Source organism: Acyrthosiphon pisum, chromosome X (assembly GCF_005508785.2).
Source record: "Acyrthosiphon pisum isolate AL4f chromosome X, pea_aphid_22Mar2018_4r6ur, whole genome shotgun sequence".
NCBI classification, from domain to species: domain Eukaryota; kingdom Metazoa; phylum Arthropoda; class Insecta; order Hemiptera; family Aphididae; genus Acyrthosiphon; species Acyrthosiphon pisum.
The window spans coordinates 85,137,948-85,157,263 of NC_042493.1; the positions used below are offsets into that span (position 1 = coordinate 85,137,948).

A 19,316-nucleotide genomic window follows, 5' to 3' on the forward strand; every position below is an offset into this window, starting at 1 on the left:
CCCCTTAACACTTTTTAAGCTGTAACCGTAGCCCAGAGTGTAAAATTGTTCATATTAATTTATAATTCATAATATTACGACTATACGTAAATCTAATGTAAAAATATCATTAGCAGCAGATTCTATAGTGTTACGCACTTTCGCGACTCTAACCGAAAAAATTATATTCATGTCGTATGAATACAAAAAAAACCCTCCAATGTCTCTACTTATCTAAATTCCAGATCCTTGGCCTTTTCATATAGGAGTCCTAATGATTGGCGAAATTAGAGGGGGGCTTAACTTTAGCCTCTCCCTCGAACAAGATTTAGCCTCCACAAAAATATCCCTTATTGATTTAGATATAAGCCCCCTAGGAGTTATTTTAAATAAATAGTTTTGTTAGGTGGACTGTAGCCGCTCAGAATTTTAACACTGTATAGTTGCGTTTATAGTCCTAATAATATTACGTCTTATATTAACACATTTCCACTGGTGATATTATAATATAGTATGGGTATATGCATACCGATATCGCCTATACATATAGCTATAATACTCCCATTAGCCCCATTTTTTAATTGAATATTTTACATTAAAGAATTATTATCGGACGTCGTCGGATGCACGGACAGTGTTACATACGTTTAAAAGATCTGTATTTCATTTTTTTCTCAACCAATGCTCATAATTTATTCAGATTTATAGTCAGCATCCCCGCACAGCTGTTAAGTTAAAACATTCATCCATGATTTATTTAATGTGGACATTAGTTTTTTAAATTATACAATACTATTTTAGCATTAAATTTCGTTTTGCGTTATTTTTCATTCAATGAAATTCTATAAATTACGTTTTGAGATATTTTTCGTTTAATGATATTCTATAAATTACGTTTTACGTTATGTTTTTTTTAATAATATATAATATACTTTGTTTATCATAATGTTTTGTTTTGCGGTATTTAATTATTTTTGATTATCGCTTTCCGTTATAATTACGTTTACAAACTTCAATCGTTTTTTTTTTGTCAAATATAACGTTATAATCATTAAATATTATTATAACGTTTGCAAGCCCTGGTCTGCTCATAATTTTGTTTTAAGTGAAAATCGAGGTTCAAAATGACAACGACTAAAAATATCTTAGTTGGTATATATTATTGAGTTTTTCAAGCAAAATTTTACTTTTTATTAAGATTTAAATATTATTCCAACACCTAACACCTAAGTTACAAGTTACACAAGTTACAATTAACCTAACTTAGGGCCTTTCTTACAATGTCCGGTAAAGTGCCGGTTAACGCTAACCGACTGATAGCAGATTTTATTACCGGCAGGATTTGGCCGATTAAGTGTCGGTTAACTTTAACTGGTCATTGTAAGAACAGTCCTTTGTAGGTAACATCACATTCATATAATAATAATATATAAATTATAAATATCTGAGGAATAGACATTATGGATAAATATTTGATCAAGTTGTACCGGGGTCAATATTATTATAAAAATATCTAAATATTTTTCTATAATTTCAGCGACCTATCAGTTAAGTTTATTCGTCAAACTGTATGGTTTACGTATTATCACAATACATGTATTATAACTGTATCTGTCTTCTATACTTATACGGAAATCACGGCGATAAAGCCGCAATCGCATTAGCAATTATTACCCATTACTCATTAGTATTACATTATGCAGTAGGCGTCTGTATTTATTGCGAACGTCTCTAGATTCTTTTTCGTTTACATTTCCAATTTTTGCTATTTAGACAACGTATAACGCAACAATATCGTGCAATATAGGTACTTACAAACATAGAAGGGTGCGGCGGCGGTAATGGGTCAAGGTTGCTCGACGCCCCCGCCACCGCTGCCACCACCGCTGCTTAAAGTACACCGTACACCTCGCATACGGCATACCGACCATTTATAATGGCTGTATCAAGGGACTAAGCCGCTATGGGGAGATCGGAATCGATCCCGCCAGTTATAGTGATGCGGATTTTGGTTGGGCGAGAGCTCAGATCCAGGATTTTATGTTTTCAAGTGAAATGATATTTTTGACATTTTATTTGTTTCACCCCTCCTCCTTTATTAAAATTTCTCAGCAGTGAAGTAGGCACCTGAATAGAAGATAGATCTATACAATAATTTGTTAAAAATTAAACATAAATCAATATACTTTTATCCTATCCCTATAATAGCTCAACTGCTCAAGCCATTAATCGAAGTATTCAAATAATTATTTACAACGAAAAAATTATATAAATAGTAGGTACCTAACAATTTAATCATTTAAATTTTAAACATTTCAAATACGTAACGTTTGCCTTACTTATAAGTTATAATGATATAGCTGTACGTACAAACGTATTATAATATATATACCTATTATTATTTATTACGATATTCAATATAGATACATAATAGGCATGTATTATATATTTATATGCCCATATGGATCACGAGGGTTTTAATATGACTATCGATTAGGTATTTAAAAACAGTTAGAATTTACTTCAAAATGAATGTTATTCACAGCTCATAGAACAGCGAAATATTTGTTGGCACTAACCAGAACCGATGTATGCAGTATGCAAGTGTTAACCTTCAACCATCATATTATTATGTAGCCAGAACAAATGTAATTTTTCGGGAGGGGGAAAACAGATATAAAAATTCGGCACAGATTTTTTTACCAAACATTTATATAGTATGATTTAGCGGCTCAACCTTCGTTCTTCGAGTGAACATGATCTATTCATATTCTTAAAACGTGAAATCAAATTTTTATTCTATTTGACCACAGAAAAATTTCTTGAAATAGTTTTTTGTATTTTTAAATTTTTATTAAATTCGCTATTGTGGGTATTTATCCGTAAGCAATCATTATAATATGTATATTTATTTATAAAGGATTTCTTTATTTCTCTTGGGTTTTCTTGTATGTTATTAATTATTAAAAACTCAGCATTAATGATTGTAAGATACAATATGTAAATACCAACTTTCTATAATCCCATATAGTATTATAAGTTATAACTTACTATAAATTATAAAGTATATATACGCTTTTATCTTCAATCTTATAAATTATCAATTTGTATAAAATACGTAAGCCTTTTTACATCCCGATCACAACATTTAAATTTTACTACGAGTCTACGAACCATGTAAACTAGAAATAACCTTTAAAGTTTAAAGTTTTCATTATACAAACTTACTAATTGAAAATCATTACTTTTCGTTGATGGGTTATATGGTTATCATAAAAATTCCAATACTGGTATCAGCGATACTAAGATAACAGGCATGTCCTTATTCTTCTCATTTTAAGAAAGTACGTCCGCTCTGACTGCCGAGTGGCTGAGTCAGAACTAGGAATAATGATTCTATTTGTTCGATGACGTTTCCATTGTCGATTTATTAATATTGATTATTAAATTACTTCATTGTTTATTTACCAAATAATAATTTAATGACGGTAATTAAAATATTTAATTGGGGACATTTATACATTTATCAATATATTTTATTATTCAAAAAAAATCACAAGATATCTCTATTTGAAATTACCAATTAGTAATTGAGGAAATTATTTGAATATTTAATATAATATATTCTTAATTCTTTTTATTTATTAAGAACAGTATAATATATTTAAAATTTAAAGTATCATAACTAGATGTATTGTATTTTTATACAGCTCAAGCAAAACTAAAAAAGAACTACCTCATTCAAAATTTAACCATGCCTGCACCAACAAAATCAAACGCAGCTATGTCACCAGATGGTGGAGCACCACAGCCAGCCGTACCAAAAACTGAACTTCAAGAGCTGCAAATGAAAGCTGGAGAAGTAACAGATGAAGTGCGTTATGTTTACCTTTATTCTTAAGTCTATAGTCATTAGATGTGCCTATACCTATTTAAATAAATTATTATTTTTTTGCCATTTATAACTATAGTCACTTGAAAGTACCAGAAGAATGTTGGCTCTATGTGAAGAGGTAAGATAATATTATTTAAAGACTATTTAGTATAATATATTAATATATTTATTGTTTAATGAACCATTATATTAACCTACTTAACATATATATTGTGAATTAATCATTATTTTACTCTTAATTCTTACTTGTGGTTACTTAAAAAATTCAGAAGTGTAAATATTTATATTAAACTATAATGCTTAATTTACTAAGGCAACAATATTGTTGACAAAAAATATTTACTATTTTTGAATTTTATAGTACTGCAATGAACTATTTTATTAATGAACACAACATGTTGAGTGTTGACTAAATTACGAGGGTAATATTACAAATATTGTTCTCGTATATTTTCTTTCATTAAATCCGATATTAACATAATTATGAAAAAAAATTGTGTTTATAGGTGTGAGTGTAAAATATAACATATATTATATTTTTGTAAAATAATAAAGCTACTGGTGCTGCTTACTGCTGCTGCTGCTGCATGTCGGTGTGTGTTTGTCTTGTGCATTATTTGCTTGTTACATTCTCAAATTAAAAATTGATAAGATTCGTTCTTCAATTTTCAAACACATGTGAATTATTTATTTAGAAAACAATAATATTCAGTAATATACAAGTTCACAAAATGCCAACTCATACAAATACATACTAATATAAAAAGTGTAAAATAATATTATAACAGTTTGTTGAAACAAATTTAATATAATATAATTCTCAACAAGTATAATACAGTTGAGTTTCAATAACTTGGAAGTCCACAAAAAAAAATTGCTCACACAATTTTGTGAAAAAATAAAAACATACCTATGTGTTAAGCTATTTATGAATTGACCAATATAATAATTTAAATAATTTTATATTACGTTATTTGAGTATATATATTTATTTTTTTTTATTGTCTTTACATTTTTTATTTTGAAAAACAATTTGTAACAAGTGTTTTTTGATTGAAATACAATTAAAATATTATCCATGTATGATCAAACTTCTATATAACAGACATAAAAAATATTACAGAAAATAGCAGATTTTATAAAGTGACTGCATTATTTATATAGTGACGGCCGTTTCTTCAGCCGCAATTGTTAATTGTAAAACACTTGTCAAGACTAATAAGTGATCACTAGGCTTGTACTTTTTGTTGGCAATCTGAGTTATTGATACTTGACTGACACCTGTATATATATATATATATTATTTATAGTATAACATCATTTATGTAAATACTTTATACAGTGTCCTATAATAAACATTGTTACAAAGATAAATAAAATAATATAAAAATTTACTTACAACTTCAAAGATATGAAAAAAATTTTTAGTCGGTATCTACTGAACTATTTTAAAATGTAATATTTTTTTCCTTATACAACAATACACAAAAAAAAAAACAATATTTGTTTATTAAATATTTATCAAAGTTATAATGTTCATTATAGACTGTTCCGTGTATATTTATAAGAAAAATAAGTATTAACTTACCATTTTGGCAAACTATCAATTTGCAAGTATGAATACAGATATTATACTGTAAGAACCAATTTACACACATTATTTTACAGAAATAAACTAATAAAATCTTTTAATTATACACAAGCAAATAAAAAGTATATGAATATACTTTTAAAATTTCAAATATTATTAAAAATAATACACACCAGAATTGATGTATACAAAAATGAATAGGTTACACTATCTCTCATATAATGTTATTATTATTGGTTTTTTTTCTGTCACACGCACACCACACGATCACCACCACCTACCACCACCATCACTACTACCACTCTTCTACTTTCAAATACTACAATCATAGAGCAAGGAGGCTGGAATAAGGACATTAGTTGCACTCGATGACCAGGGAGGTGAGTTGATGTTCTTGTTGCTGCTGCCGTTGCTGTTGCTACGGGATCTTGTCTACTTTTAAAGGACACAATCTCATATACACACATACATATATAAACACCCATACACCCAAATATACAGTGTACACATACATATTATATCATAATGGTTCACTCCAAAGTGCACGCGCGCTACTCACATTGTGTGTCAACTTGTTTTTATTTTTAAGTTATTGAAAATAAACTTAATGATGATAAAGAATTATGAGCATTACCGGCGGTGGTAATTTTTATCTATCCACCGACCGTGTTTCACCAAGCACTAAAATCACAAATTCACAGATATTAATAAAATTACATAACCAATATTTTTATAAATGTTAATATATTTATATATATATATATCTCATCGATCACAACATCATTACACAAACACTAATAAAGTAATAACACTAATATATCAAAAGAAGGAAGGAAAAATGTTGCATTCGTGGGCTTTTTTTTACTCTGTTATAAAAGCAAGGGCGCTGATAAGTGATTTGTATAGTTCAATACAATGTGTATTTGCTTAATTAAAGATACCTTTTATAACTATGTCTTTCAAGCTTGATTTTAATTATATACATAATAATTTATATATTTTGATAATTACTACAGTAATATTTAAATTGTTTGATGATTAATGATTATAGATGGTAATAGACAATAGTAGTTTAAAAATTGTCATTTATTTGTTGCTATAATAACATTTTTTATATTATTTAATTATTTTGCTTTTATTCACTATTATTAATTTTGTCTATTTTATTCTACAATATGTACTTAGCATTGATGTTTATTATTTTAATTTTTATATTTTATTTGTAGAGTGTAGATGTTGGCACAAAAACCGTAGAAAATTTGCACATACAAGGCGGTAAGACTTATATTGCCTAAGGATATTTTATTAAATTGCTTTTTATTTGATTCTGCATAAACTGCTGTAATTGTGATGTTATAGTTTATAGAATATATTTTAGAGGTGAATAATATTATGATAGTATAGGTATTTAACTTAAAAAATAAAAATATTATTTGGGGTTGTATAAATAATAGAATAAATCTAAAATATGAATGTAACTGTATGTAGAAATATGAACTACAAACAATTATTTTCATTATTTTACCTCTGTGTATTTCTTTCCTTAAGATTTAAATTTTTCCCAAATACTTAACGTTTTTCCTCGTTTTGCATAGCATATTATTATAATAGTAATTAAGTTGTTGTGTTGTTGTTATTGTTGACTTGTTGTTGTATGAATTCGGCATAATTATTTTTGTTTATTTATTAAACCTTAACTGTTGAATGTTGATTATTATTTGTCCTGTTATATTTAAATTACCTAATCCATATTGTATATCATTTTAATTCAATCGTCTTAGACATAATATTATAAAAATAATAGATAGATAAAAATCCCTGTAGACCTTAAAAATACATTTAATATTTATACATATTTTATATATATATATAATATATAGATAGAAGACAATAAATATAAAATATACATCGACACACTATCTTGATCATTACGACAAAGGCTTTGTTGTCGGTGATTATTGTTGTTGTTGTTTTTTTTTTTTTGTGTAGAGCCATGAAGTCGGGATGAAATCTCTAGTGATGTTGGATGAACAAGGGGGTAAGAGCTATGAAATAAAAAAAAAATGAGTTAACAAACAAAGTATAAAAACAATAATAATAATGCTAAAATTTGAGACGCGATAAATGGTATCGAGTTGGATTTTATTATTCTAAAAATATTCATAATTTAAATATTATTCATGTTTATAACTTTATTAATAATTAAATATAGTCAATGGAATATAAATAATAAACAATTTTAATAAATATAGTTAATTTCAATGCCTAAAAGAACATTTAAGGCAATTTAAATTTTACAACTAAATTTCATTACTTTATAAATAAATGTATAATAGTCTTAATTTAATCTTTTCAGTGGCGTATAGGTACCTATCACAAGGGCATATTTTGAAAGTTAAAAATAATTTAGAATTAATACATCTAAAATATGATTTGCAAATTATATCATAACTGAAAAACAGAACTATAAATATGTTTGTGTTAGAAAAAAACAATTTAACAAAAACAGTTTGAATGTAATTAATTCAGTAACTTTTATTAAATTAAACATCTTCATACGCCACTGAGCTATAATTATAATTTATAACCTATTGATGTCAAAAATGAACGAAACAACAACATAATTTATACAAAACAAAAAAAATTATTTACTTAATATAAATGCGAATCTGAGGAAACGTTTTTAATGCAAAATTAAAACAATATAATAATTATCTAATAATATGATACTGCCGGTAATGTTCTTTGATATGAACATTCTATTTTTATTAACCGATTATTATTTATTCATAAATTATAATAACTATTTAAACTTATGATATTCTTTTAATATTTTATTTATGTAAGCATTGCGCGTTTAGTTCAGAGTTTAATTATCACATTTTTAGGAAAAATCACTACACACAAAAACAATAATATATACACTTTTGTACAACTCTATTATTCTAATTAAATATTATTATTATTGTCTAATATATTTTTTATTTTTGTGTGTGTTATGCGTGTGTGTATGTGTGTATGTGAATATTTCAAAAATCATAGAACAATTGGACAGGATTGAAGAAGGCATGGATCAGATTAATGCTGACATGAAAGAGGCGGAAAAGAACCTTACAGGCATGGAAAAATGTTGTGGAATTTGTGTGCTGCCTTGTAACAAGTATGTTAAAAATAAAATTTCATATTTTTATATATATTATTGACCTTCATTTGTTTAATACCAATGTGTACTCAAAAGGTCAGCTTCTTTTAAAGAAGATGAAGGTACGTGGCGAGGTAATGATGATGGAAAAGTGGTTAACAATCAACCACAGCGTGTGATGGATGAACGTAATGGAATGGGTGCCCAAGGAGGTTATATAGCAAAGTAGGTACTTTTATAATAATAGTTAAAATTATAAACTGTCTACTAGCACGATTACTCTGATTAAACTATACTGATCATACAATATTCCTTGGAGATTTTCATTATATATAAAATTATGTTTAAGTTTTTTGTTTAAAATTTATAAATACCATTTATTCTGATATTATTTATTTTTTATGATCAATGGTTGTGGCTCTACTAAGATGTATTTTCTATTTTTATGTTACTATGATTAATAGAATAACAAATGACGCACGAGAAAATGAAATGGAAGAAAATATGGGTCAAGTTAATACTATGATTGGAAATCTTCGTAACATGGCACTGGATATGGGAAGTGAATTGGAGAATCAGAATAGACAAGTTTCACGAATAAACATGAAGGTACTTTTTAGTTTTTATTGTTTGGAGTTTACATTTGATATATTTGAATATTTGTGTATATCCATTGTTCATGATTAAAATAAAATTAAATAAATTTAAAATCAAAATTTCTATTTTGAAATAAGATTGAATAATATTAAAATATGTTCAATACTTTAGAAAAACTATTTTTTATGGTAGATTTTACTATTGATATACAGGTATCATACCTGTATGATATAATTTTTAAATCTCTTTCTTCAACATTTTCCAAATAAGTAAAATATGTATATCCATATATATTTATATATCATGTATAAATTAATATCACATAATTGTTAATATTTTATTTTACTTTAACAATTCTCTTTTGTTTAGGCTGGATCTAATGAAACAAGAATTTCAGTGGCGAACCAACGAGCACATGAACTGCTCAAGTAAATCGATATGCAAAATATGGCTAGGACAACAGCTATTATACTACTACGGCTATTTGTTTTGATTTATTGCTACAGCTATCAGAAATATAACTTTTTTTTTTTAATTTGATAATTCTTTAAATTGTATTTATAAAAAAAAATATATAATTTATTTATCGTGAATTATTGTTATGTAATATTATAGTTATAAATATTTTACATACATTTTTATGTCTTATTGATTAATATTAGTTAGTTTAATAATTTTTAGCTTTTTTTTACTATTGTTAATATTGTTTAAGAATAAAAGGCTGGCAGCAAATTTGGTTACAGAGATAAATAGCTGTGTTATGTGGTCCAACAATTAAATTTTCATTTACTGTTAATTTTTTTTAGATTTATCATCATTAATATTAATACTATTACTAGGATTAAATACAGCAATAATTTTTAGAAAGATCCAAAATAACTTGGTAATTCTCATTAAACTTATCAACATTTATGTAAACAAATATGTTTTGAAGATATTAAAACATTTAACCAAATCATAATTATTATTTTTATTAATGATATTTATAAATTTAATATTTATTATTGTTGATTCTTGAAGCAAATATCAAACCATTATTTCATAGCGTGATATAAAATTAATTATAATTTGTGGGAAAAAAAAATAATATTTGTTGCCTATTCTCTACATAATATAATACATAATTGTACACCAAATTATTAATAATATACAATTGAAATATTTTTTTCGCATATTTATATTATATAACATTTTTATGTATTTAATTACTAAAATAATACATCTAGTATAATATTTATTATTTACATTAGACTGCATAATGAAAGTGCACTTGCGTATTATCATTATAACTATTACCTTAGAAAAGTGCAATACTTATTTTATACTTTTGTCATAGCTCAAAATATTACCACATTGTGCTTAATGTGCATTGTTATTAAAATTAATTCTTAGTTCATTAATTATTGATTTTTGGGTTGTTGGTGTGCGCGATTGTTATGACACAGTTATGATATGGTTAAAAAAATTGTTATTTTGTATAAATAATATTTAATTAGATTTAAAATTGTTAGTGTAATTTTTCTTTATAATAAAAGTGATAATAAACTAGAATAATTATATTTATTTATTTTTTTTTTGTTTTGTTGTACCTATTAACTAAATTCCATTAAGTTTAGTGATTTATTTTTACGTCTTTTTCTCTTAAGCTATTTCATCTAGAATTTTGTTATATTTGATGAAAACTGATCATTATAACTTTTAAGGATAAGTATTGAACATAACTACATTCCCCTATAAAATATATTCATAAACATATCTTCATTCATATGATTTTAATATCTATTAATTTAAATAGACAATAGGTTACACATATTTCAATAATATGTATTATATCTTCAATTATTTGTACTGTTGTTTTATTTAGTTTTAATACTAGTATATTATTTGGAGAGCTGTGTGGTTTTTTACCCTCTAATTTCAAAATTTAGTGTAAGAATAAAGTTGAATATGATTAAAATATTTTTTCCCTTGTATTATTTATATTAATTATTAGTAATAGTTATCTCCTGCACCCAAGTTGCTTTGTTACGCTGTTATACGTTAAAAACTTTATAAAAATTATTTATATTTGTTAGCATATATTTTTTAATTCTTTCCTATATTTTAATCATTAATAAAAACTTAAAATAGTAATATATTTAAAAATATTTATTCACATCTTACGCGATAGTCAAGTTATAAAATAACCTAAATATACCTACTTATACACGTGTCAATTAAATTTTATAAAAAAAAGTATAAAGTTACAAATGAAGGAATTTTGATACATTTGTTTAATAGTTCTGTTAGGGAAATTAAGTTGTTGATACATGTGGTTGATCTTATTGACGTTTTTTCAAAGAAACCTTATGTAGACTAAAACCTATTATAATAACTTTACAGTATAAAACCTGAATATATAACCATCAAATACACAATTTTCTTTCTATTGATGATTGGACAATGCTTGCTATTAATAAATTATCATTTCACAAATTATATTAATAATATCGTTGCACTAAAGTTTAAATACATAGTATTTAGTAGGTCATATTTAGTATTTACATTGTTGTATTCAACTGATTCAACAAATGTAATTTAATATTATTTTAAATATATTACTTACATTTATAAAAAGTAAATTTTGTTTCACATATTATTTTATTATTTTCATCTTCGATGTTAGGGCACTGATATATTTGATTGTATTATTAAATAAGTATATATTATTATAATCTTTTTATCTAAATACACCTGTAAAATATTATTTAAAACAATTATTATTAGATATGTAATAATATATAATTATACTATTATGAAACTTTTATTTGTAAACTATATACTTATATCTATTATCTACCTATATTTGAGTGTAATAACTTCTATATCTTATATTCATTATCTATCTATACTATGCAATGTGCATGTAATCTTAAATTTATTACATTATTTTATTGTGTTGTAAAATTGCATTTATTGGTTTTTTTATCAAAAAAAAAAAAAACAATTGACATCATTTTGTCGACCGATATAGTATGCATGTTTAAAAATATAAGTAATATTTCTTCATTGTCATAATTGTAATGCAAACTACCTATTTAGCATTAACCTATTTTTTCTTTAGCTTATGCAGTTGCTTGGAAGTTGGAGTATAGATGTAGGTAATATATTTTTGAAGTGGAACTACAGTGGGCTGAGGTGGGTAACAAAAAAGTTATCCATTTTTAATCAATAGGTACCTATAGCTACTATTATAGATTCATCTAGAGCAGTGATTCTCAACCTTTTTTGTTTTAAGTCATCCTTAGCCTCTAGAATCCAACACTATTTCACCTTAACATCAATATATTTAACAACTTAAACTGTGCATTTTTTAAGAAAAATATGACTGCCTTCTATTTTATTAAAAAAAAATACAGTACGCTGAAAAATAATAAGTATATACATTATTTTATTGTAGGATTCAAGGATTCAATAAACGTTGATACTTTAAATTAAAAAAATTTTAAAAAATATATGTTATTATGACCTTTATTGAATGCCATATAATTTTATTACAATATATGTTATTAATAGTTAACAGGAAAATTAGAACACAAATATTAAAATAACAAATATAGAATATAATATAATAAATAAATAGAGAAGTAAATACTATAGGATAGCAGGTAAACTAAATTTTGTCTTTGGTACTGGATGGCGTTAAATGTCGACATCCAATGAGTCCGGCCATTTAATTGCCTTCTCCATTGCTGCATTTTTATCAGTTAATGTTCCACGGAATTTCCTATTTTCCCACTAATTTACTATATGTTCCACAGTTTGCTCATCTGCACTATAGTTGCAATTAGGATCTGCCTTGATTCGCCATTTATGCAATAAATAGTTACACCAACCTTGGCTGGTTAATATGAGATTCAGCCTGGTCACCAGTCTTCGGGGAGGTCCAACCCGGGTGTTTTACTATGTATAATATTATCCACTAAAAGTCCATTAGTTGTGATGTCCCTTTCCCATTCTCCCTTTGGTTTGGCTTCAATCCGAACCCTAGTGATCACTGATCGGTAGTCACTGACAACTGGTATTTTATAGTGTATATTTGGTACTGGACAAAACGGATAACATAAACCGACTGGTGAGTGATTCTGAGCGGAGCAATGAATGAAGTTGACTTACAATAATGAGTGGTTTTTTAATTTTTTGTGTTTCTACATGATAAGTAGTCGATGCTTCGATTTTCAACTTTAGTATATCAGTATATAACTTCACTTGTCCTGTGGGTAAGTGAATCAGTTGGTGCATACGAGAGGTAAAAATTCCTAATAATTTTAAAAAGCGCTGGAAAAATAAAAAATAATCAAAAAAAACGGGAATTTTTCTGTACATCAGTTTTGACAAAATCGATTTTGGTTTTTGATGGAACTCTAAAAAGAATAATAACTTTAGATACATAATATGACATTTTCATAGTATAACCATATAATATTTTCGATTCTTATTAGCTTTTTTATATCCACAAAAATATGTTGGCTAAGTCAAAAACCTTGAAAAAATTAATACAAGGTTCCTCATACTTTTTTGTTAGTGGAAATTAAAAAAATATGGAGCGTAGGTACTTAAATCAACAACACATTTTTATGAGCGTTATATGAGTTTTTATAAGAATTTTGACTGAATTCGTCAAAACAAAAAAAAAATTTCTACCGGCAAGTCAAGTTTTTACAATACTACTTATTTCGTTGTAATTAAAAAATGAATGACCATATATATACCTACTTGAAATTTACACAAATTGTTTATTTTATAATTTGATATATTTGATAACTTTTTCAAAATACTTTGATACCTACTGTTTACAGTCATTTGAAATTTGTAATTTATTTAGCTTTTTTCGAAAAATGTCATCGACATTATATACGTTGGGTCAAAAAGTTTTAAAATGTAATACAAGGGTCCTAATAACAAATTGTTACAATAATTAAACACATTGTTTAAATATTAAATATAGATAGGCACGATTTTTTTAAGCATTTTAAGTGTAAAATTTAACAAATTGAAAATCAGCAAATTGTTTATGGTTAAAAATATATAAAAATTTTTGTGGGTAGCTAAGAATTTAAAATGTAAACCAAAGTTCCACGTAATTAGTTCATGAAGTAAAAAAAATCTAAAAATTATATTGTAGGAGGATTAACCTCGTAAGTGACCAAATAACACATAGAAAAAAAGAATAATATAAAGTATTAATTTATTTTTATTTATTAAAAAAAAAGTAAATATTCATCGCCCGTACTCCGTTGTGGTCGGTAACGCGACCCAGACTATAGACGACTAGCGGACTAGACAACAGTAAAATATATTATTATTTGTTAATACACGAAATTATTATAAACAAAAATACGAAATGACCAGAATACACGAGGCGTACTTAATTTTTTTTAGGTACCTACCTATATAGGTATATTATATGTTATACATACAAATATACAATGTCATATTTAAATGCAATTTTTTTAATAAAAATGAATTTAACCTACGGTACTTACCTAGTACTAATGTTTAATGGTAAAATAAATTACAATTCACAATAATATCATCAAATATATATATTATAGGCTGACAGACTGTCTTCGATCATAATCGTTTTTCATATAGGTACAGTGATTTTATATCATAGATTTTGAATTTAACACGTCCATCATAGTGACTCTCTAGACACTTAATGAACACCAAATCGTTACCAGCTTACGATTATAAGTAAACTAATATTGTACAATTTTGATTGAAAGTTTGTTGTAACTTGGTACCTATTTACGTTTTTAACGTGTATTCAATATTTTGATATTTTATTAAAACAAAATAAAATGTATTACTATTTTTAAATATTCTACATGTTTTAAATTTATCCAGAAATGTTTGTTATTTTCCCTTTAAATGCCCTTTTTCACCAGTCCGCGCCTGTTTAGCAGATTATTATTTTTGTTACCTTGACTCTCGACTCTTGAGTAATAGTTAGTTTCTATATAGACAGTTTCATACCCCATAGACCATGGGTCGCAGTAAAATCAATAAATACTACGCCAGTTTTAGTATTAATGTTATAGGTATTCTCTTTCCAGATAATTAGACCGCAAGGCAAGGACCTGGGTAAAACAGCCTCTATTATGTCGGGAACCTGCTTGGAATATCGGAATAGCTTTCCTGAATACCGCAAATAGCGTCCTTGCATCACTTGTTAAATGGTATTGAGTACATGTTAGAAAATCTAAGGAGGGTCATGGTTCAAAAATATTCATACGTTTTCCTAAAAACGTAAAAACATTAATAATCCTTAATCCTTATATTACGCGGGTTAAAGTAGCAACTCTAGCGTACGCAGCGCAGCCTGTGGCTGTTTAATCGTGCGACTCATTTCGTGAAGTTATCAGAAGCGGAGTTTAGTGCCTTGGCATGACCGTATAAAAAAATGTGTTTAGTCATGATCATGATTATATTCCTAACCTATAGGCAGATCATTGGCCATTTCCGATTAATTTTAAAAACATCAAAACAAAATCACTGTCGAATACCGCGCGTCCTTCGTCCTTCGACAAGGGACAACACGTCCTGTCGTATAGATTAATTGTTTGTGTCGCGGACGAACGATACGGAGTCTGTGCTACCATACACTAACTACTAGTATTTTTATCATATTTTAAAAGGAGTGTCGTCCATAAAAGAGATGAATGAAATACACCGTTCATTGTATTGTAAGAGTGAACAAATGGGTGTTCCGAAACCCAATAAATGTAATCATCAAACCATACAAATACTGAACACACAGTATTTGATGTCCTACAATCTTTACGCAAGTATGTTTTGGAATATTAAATATGCGATTAATAATATGTATGTATGCTAAATTTGATTTCGTCCGAAACGATAATTCTTAATTTTATCAGGAACGTGTCTTGTACGACCGTATCGTATACAGCATACGTTTCTATTTCGGGAATGTATTTTTATATTGATCAGGTGCGTACTTTTGTTTCGGTAAACAGTGATATAAATACCATACGCCAGAAGTATCAATGACATTAAACAATATTTCTAAATTTCTAATTTTGTTAAAAAATCTCATTCAAATTATAAACAAACCACTATAATAGATTATTTTTCCAACTAATCGTAAACATGTACTATATATTATAATATGTACTTTTATAAAAAATTATAAATACATATACATACCTTGAGTATTAAAATACAATGTAATCCTAAAAAAAATTAAACAGTAAAAAATGTATTTAATTAATCAATTTTTCAAAAAAAATCATGTTACTTTTAATGTTCCGGATATAACAAAGTTCAGTTAGATCAGATTCCCTAGATCCTAGAAGATCGTTATAAGCAAATTTGATTGTAATATATATTATATAGAAATAATAAAAAAGTATTTATAATAAATGTTTGTTTTAGGTATGTCGTTTCAAGAGATAAGGCAAAAAGCTGATGATGATACAATAGTTATTGGACACGAGGTTGTATTAACTCGTCTGTTAGTCAATATTTCCGGGCTAAGTTCACTAATTTTAGTGAACACAAAAAATATGCTTTAGTTATAAGAGAATGTGAAGATCATGATCAGCAAGGAAATGTACAGGTAATAATAAATATTTAATATACCTCAAAGCGGTTCCAGTAATTAATATCAATATTTTGAATAATATCTAAAATTGTGTTAAATTAAAATACATTTTTTAATCTAGGTGTAATCGCTATGGATGGTTGTATGTTATGCTGGTTATGATGTCAAAGTGGAATGGCGGTTGAATTCTATTGAAATGTACGACGCTAGCACCAATACCTGATCAATGGAAGAAATTTCGGAAACTATAAGTAATGTTGGTGGTGTAGTAATTGTTGACAAGGCATTTGTCACCAAACTGTATTATTAATTAGTAAACGTGGTCCCATTGTTCATAATATGTGATATAATAAATACACAATGATACATAAAAAATTTATTATAGTGTAAGAAATCCATGATTTTGTTTAATTTATAATAAACCATTTATTTATATTTTATCAATTTCTAATTATTTAATCAAATAAAATGCTTTGAAATTAAACATTGAAGCTGAATGTAGGTATGGTAATATTTTATCATAATATGTACAGTACTGTGAAAACCTCAAGGGCAACCTGGGCAATGCCAATATAAAGGGGCCACTTTGAGTTGGTTCAGGGCCCCGCCACCATCTAGGTTACTGCATTATGTTCTCATATTGTCCAAGTCAAATTATATAAAAGTTATTGAATTATGTATTCACATTTACTTTTATAATTTTACCATTTTATTAGTTACTATTTTATCAGAATGTTGCCCCCCAGATTGCATGTAATATATTATAATTTATGACATAATATAGATAACATTATTATAGTGTTAAATGAGTTATATTTATGTAAGTACAATTGGTATTCTCAAGGGTGTCCGCAGGAAATTGTCAGGGGTGAGGGGGTAATGGTTGTTTTAAATTGAATTCAGTATTTCAGTGATATGTTATTATTGTATATGGTTTACGAATAATTGTAAACACATGAACATTTTACTGAATATTTATATTTTCATTTTCTTTACACCATAAAGTTTTGAAAATATTTCAACTCATCTTGTTTACGGACATTGTCGGTTTTCAACTTTTTTAGTTTTTTTTTGCTATAAATATCAATAAAATTTTATTTATTGGGTAAAAAAGCATGAATATTAATACAAGACTCCTGATATATTGTTACAATAGCAGTTGAAAAATATTAAAAGTACACAGGCAAAATTTTTTCTATAAGCATTTAAAGTTTGAATTTCGACAAAATTTATCAAATTTAAAATTTAATAATTATTTTGTAGTTAAAAATTTATAAAATGTTCAACTTTTATAGCTATGAATTGAAAATTTAAAACAAGGTTCCACGTAAATAGGTTATATATAAATTACTTTATTCACAATAATATCATCAAATATACTTGGTAATATTATCAATATATCATTGGCTGACTCTTCGCTCAGAATCGTTTTTCTTATACAGTAATATTATATCATTGAATTCAAATTTAACACCATCCATTACACTATTACTTGTACCCACTTGTAACCTACTCTACTACAGAGCTACACCTACTTGCCCATCTTTTTATTTTATTATAGTTATTATGTATTTCATTTTGATGCATAATACTAGCATATTCTTTAAAACATGTATAGAGATCCAGATTAGGCGTTACACATATTATGTCTAAATCATCTATTACGATAAGTATCAAAATTATTTTTTTTAATTATAATAAAATTGTATTAATGTACAAACTAGTAATTACATAATAATCTACCTGCCTATGTCGTTAAATCTACATTACTAATTAATATTATTTGCTAAGAGATAAATCAGAAGTTCGTTATTATGATGTACTTAGTACTTATAACACTAAGTTGTTCAATTATGCTTGGAATGTGGAGTGAATGTCCCGTTCCAACAACCCAAGAGGTGACGCCTGTCAGTACTTACTGCCCACCACTGACTGGTAGTTTCCAACATGGGTACCTCTCCTACATTCGTCAGTGGTGAGGCATCCTCCGTAATTGACGTCTCATTCTATAAAAATATTGTATCAGGTTGAGAGGTGCTTAATACCATAAGTCTAAGCGATCATCTGTACGTTGCACTTATTTACGGTTGATCCCCTAATCTCCCGATTCCCAGTAATGATGCAGATAACCCTGTGGAACGTTATCCCGGATGGTCCATCAGGCCTATTGACCTGGAATCGTTGTACGAGTACGTTCAGTCTAGACCTTTGCGCATGGACAGCCATGACTCTACAAGGGACTCGGCTCACGCGGCACTAATCGCTTTCGATGAGTACCTTGTTGGAGCCTGCAATGCGTCTATGCCACCAAACAGGTGGTATAGATTAATTTTTCTTAAAAAAACAGTACTTGGTGTGGAATCCCTTAGGGATATTGGTACCTCAGTGGAACCTTATATTTACGACTAGAGATCAGATTATGGAACAGCTGTTGTCCATACAACCATGGTAATATTATCTTAGTTGATGGTTTATACCAGCGTTTCTTACACTTTTTTAAACGTGG

The 19,316-nt window shown here is 27.0% G+C and overlaps 1 protein-coding gene and 1 long non-coding RNA gene across 6 annotated transcripts in view; both read left to right on the top strand.

The window, feature by feature from the left end:
* Positions 1 to 10,755, top strand: part of LOC100162451 (synaptosomal-associated protein 25) — a 15,839-nt gene extending 5,084 nt beyond the window's left edge. For 2 of the 5 annotated variants that reach the window (XM_001950040.5, XM_029490512.1), the window contains exons 2-8: positions 3,690 to 3,853; positions 3,951 to 3,992; positions 5,797 to 5,845; positions 8,508 to 8,625; positions 8,704 to 8,832; positions 9,072 to 9,216; positions 9,574 to 10,755. In XM_001950040.5, coding sequence (XP_001950075.1) covers positions 3,734 to 3,853; positions 3,951 to 3,992; positions 5,797 to 5,845; positions 8,508 to 8,625; positions 8,704 to 8,832; positions 9,072 to 9,216; positions 9,574 to 9,636 — 666 coding nt within the window. In that variant the 5' untranslated portion in view covers positions 3,690 to 3,733 and the 3' untranslated portion in view covers positions 9,637 to 10,755. Of the gene's footprint in view, positions 1 to 2,711; positions 2,862 to 3,689; positions 3,854 to 3,950; positions 3,993 to 5,796; positions 5,846 to 6,691; positions 6,741 to 7,454; positions 7,504 to 8,507; positions 8,626 to 8,703; positions 8,833 to 9,071; positions 9,217 to 9,573 lie in introns of those variants that run through there. The other 3 variants (XM_008190414.3, XM_008190415.3, XM_003248239.4) reach the window with 3 other exon arrangements.
* A 4,879-nt stretch (positions 10,756 to 15,634) lies between these two features.
* LOC100570311 lies at positions 15,635 to 17,248 on the top strand. Its single transcript, XR_511213.3, has 3 exons — positions 15,635 to 16,034; positions 16,642 to 16,825; positions 16,932 to 17,248. It is a non-coding gene; the product is annotated as an uncharacterized LOC100570311 (long non-coding RNA).
* The last annotated feature ends 2,068 nt before the right edge of the window (positions 17,249 to 19,316 follow it).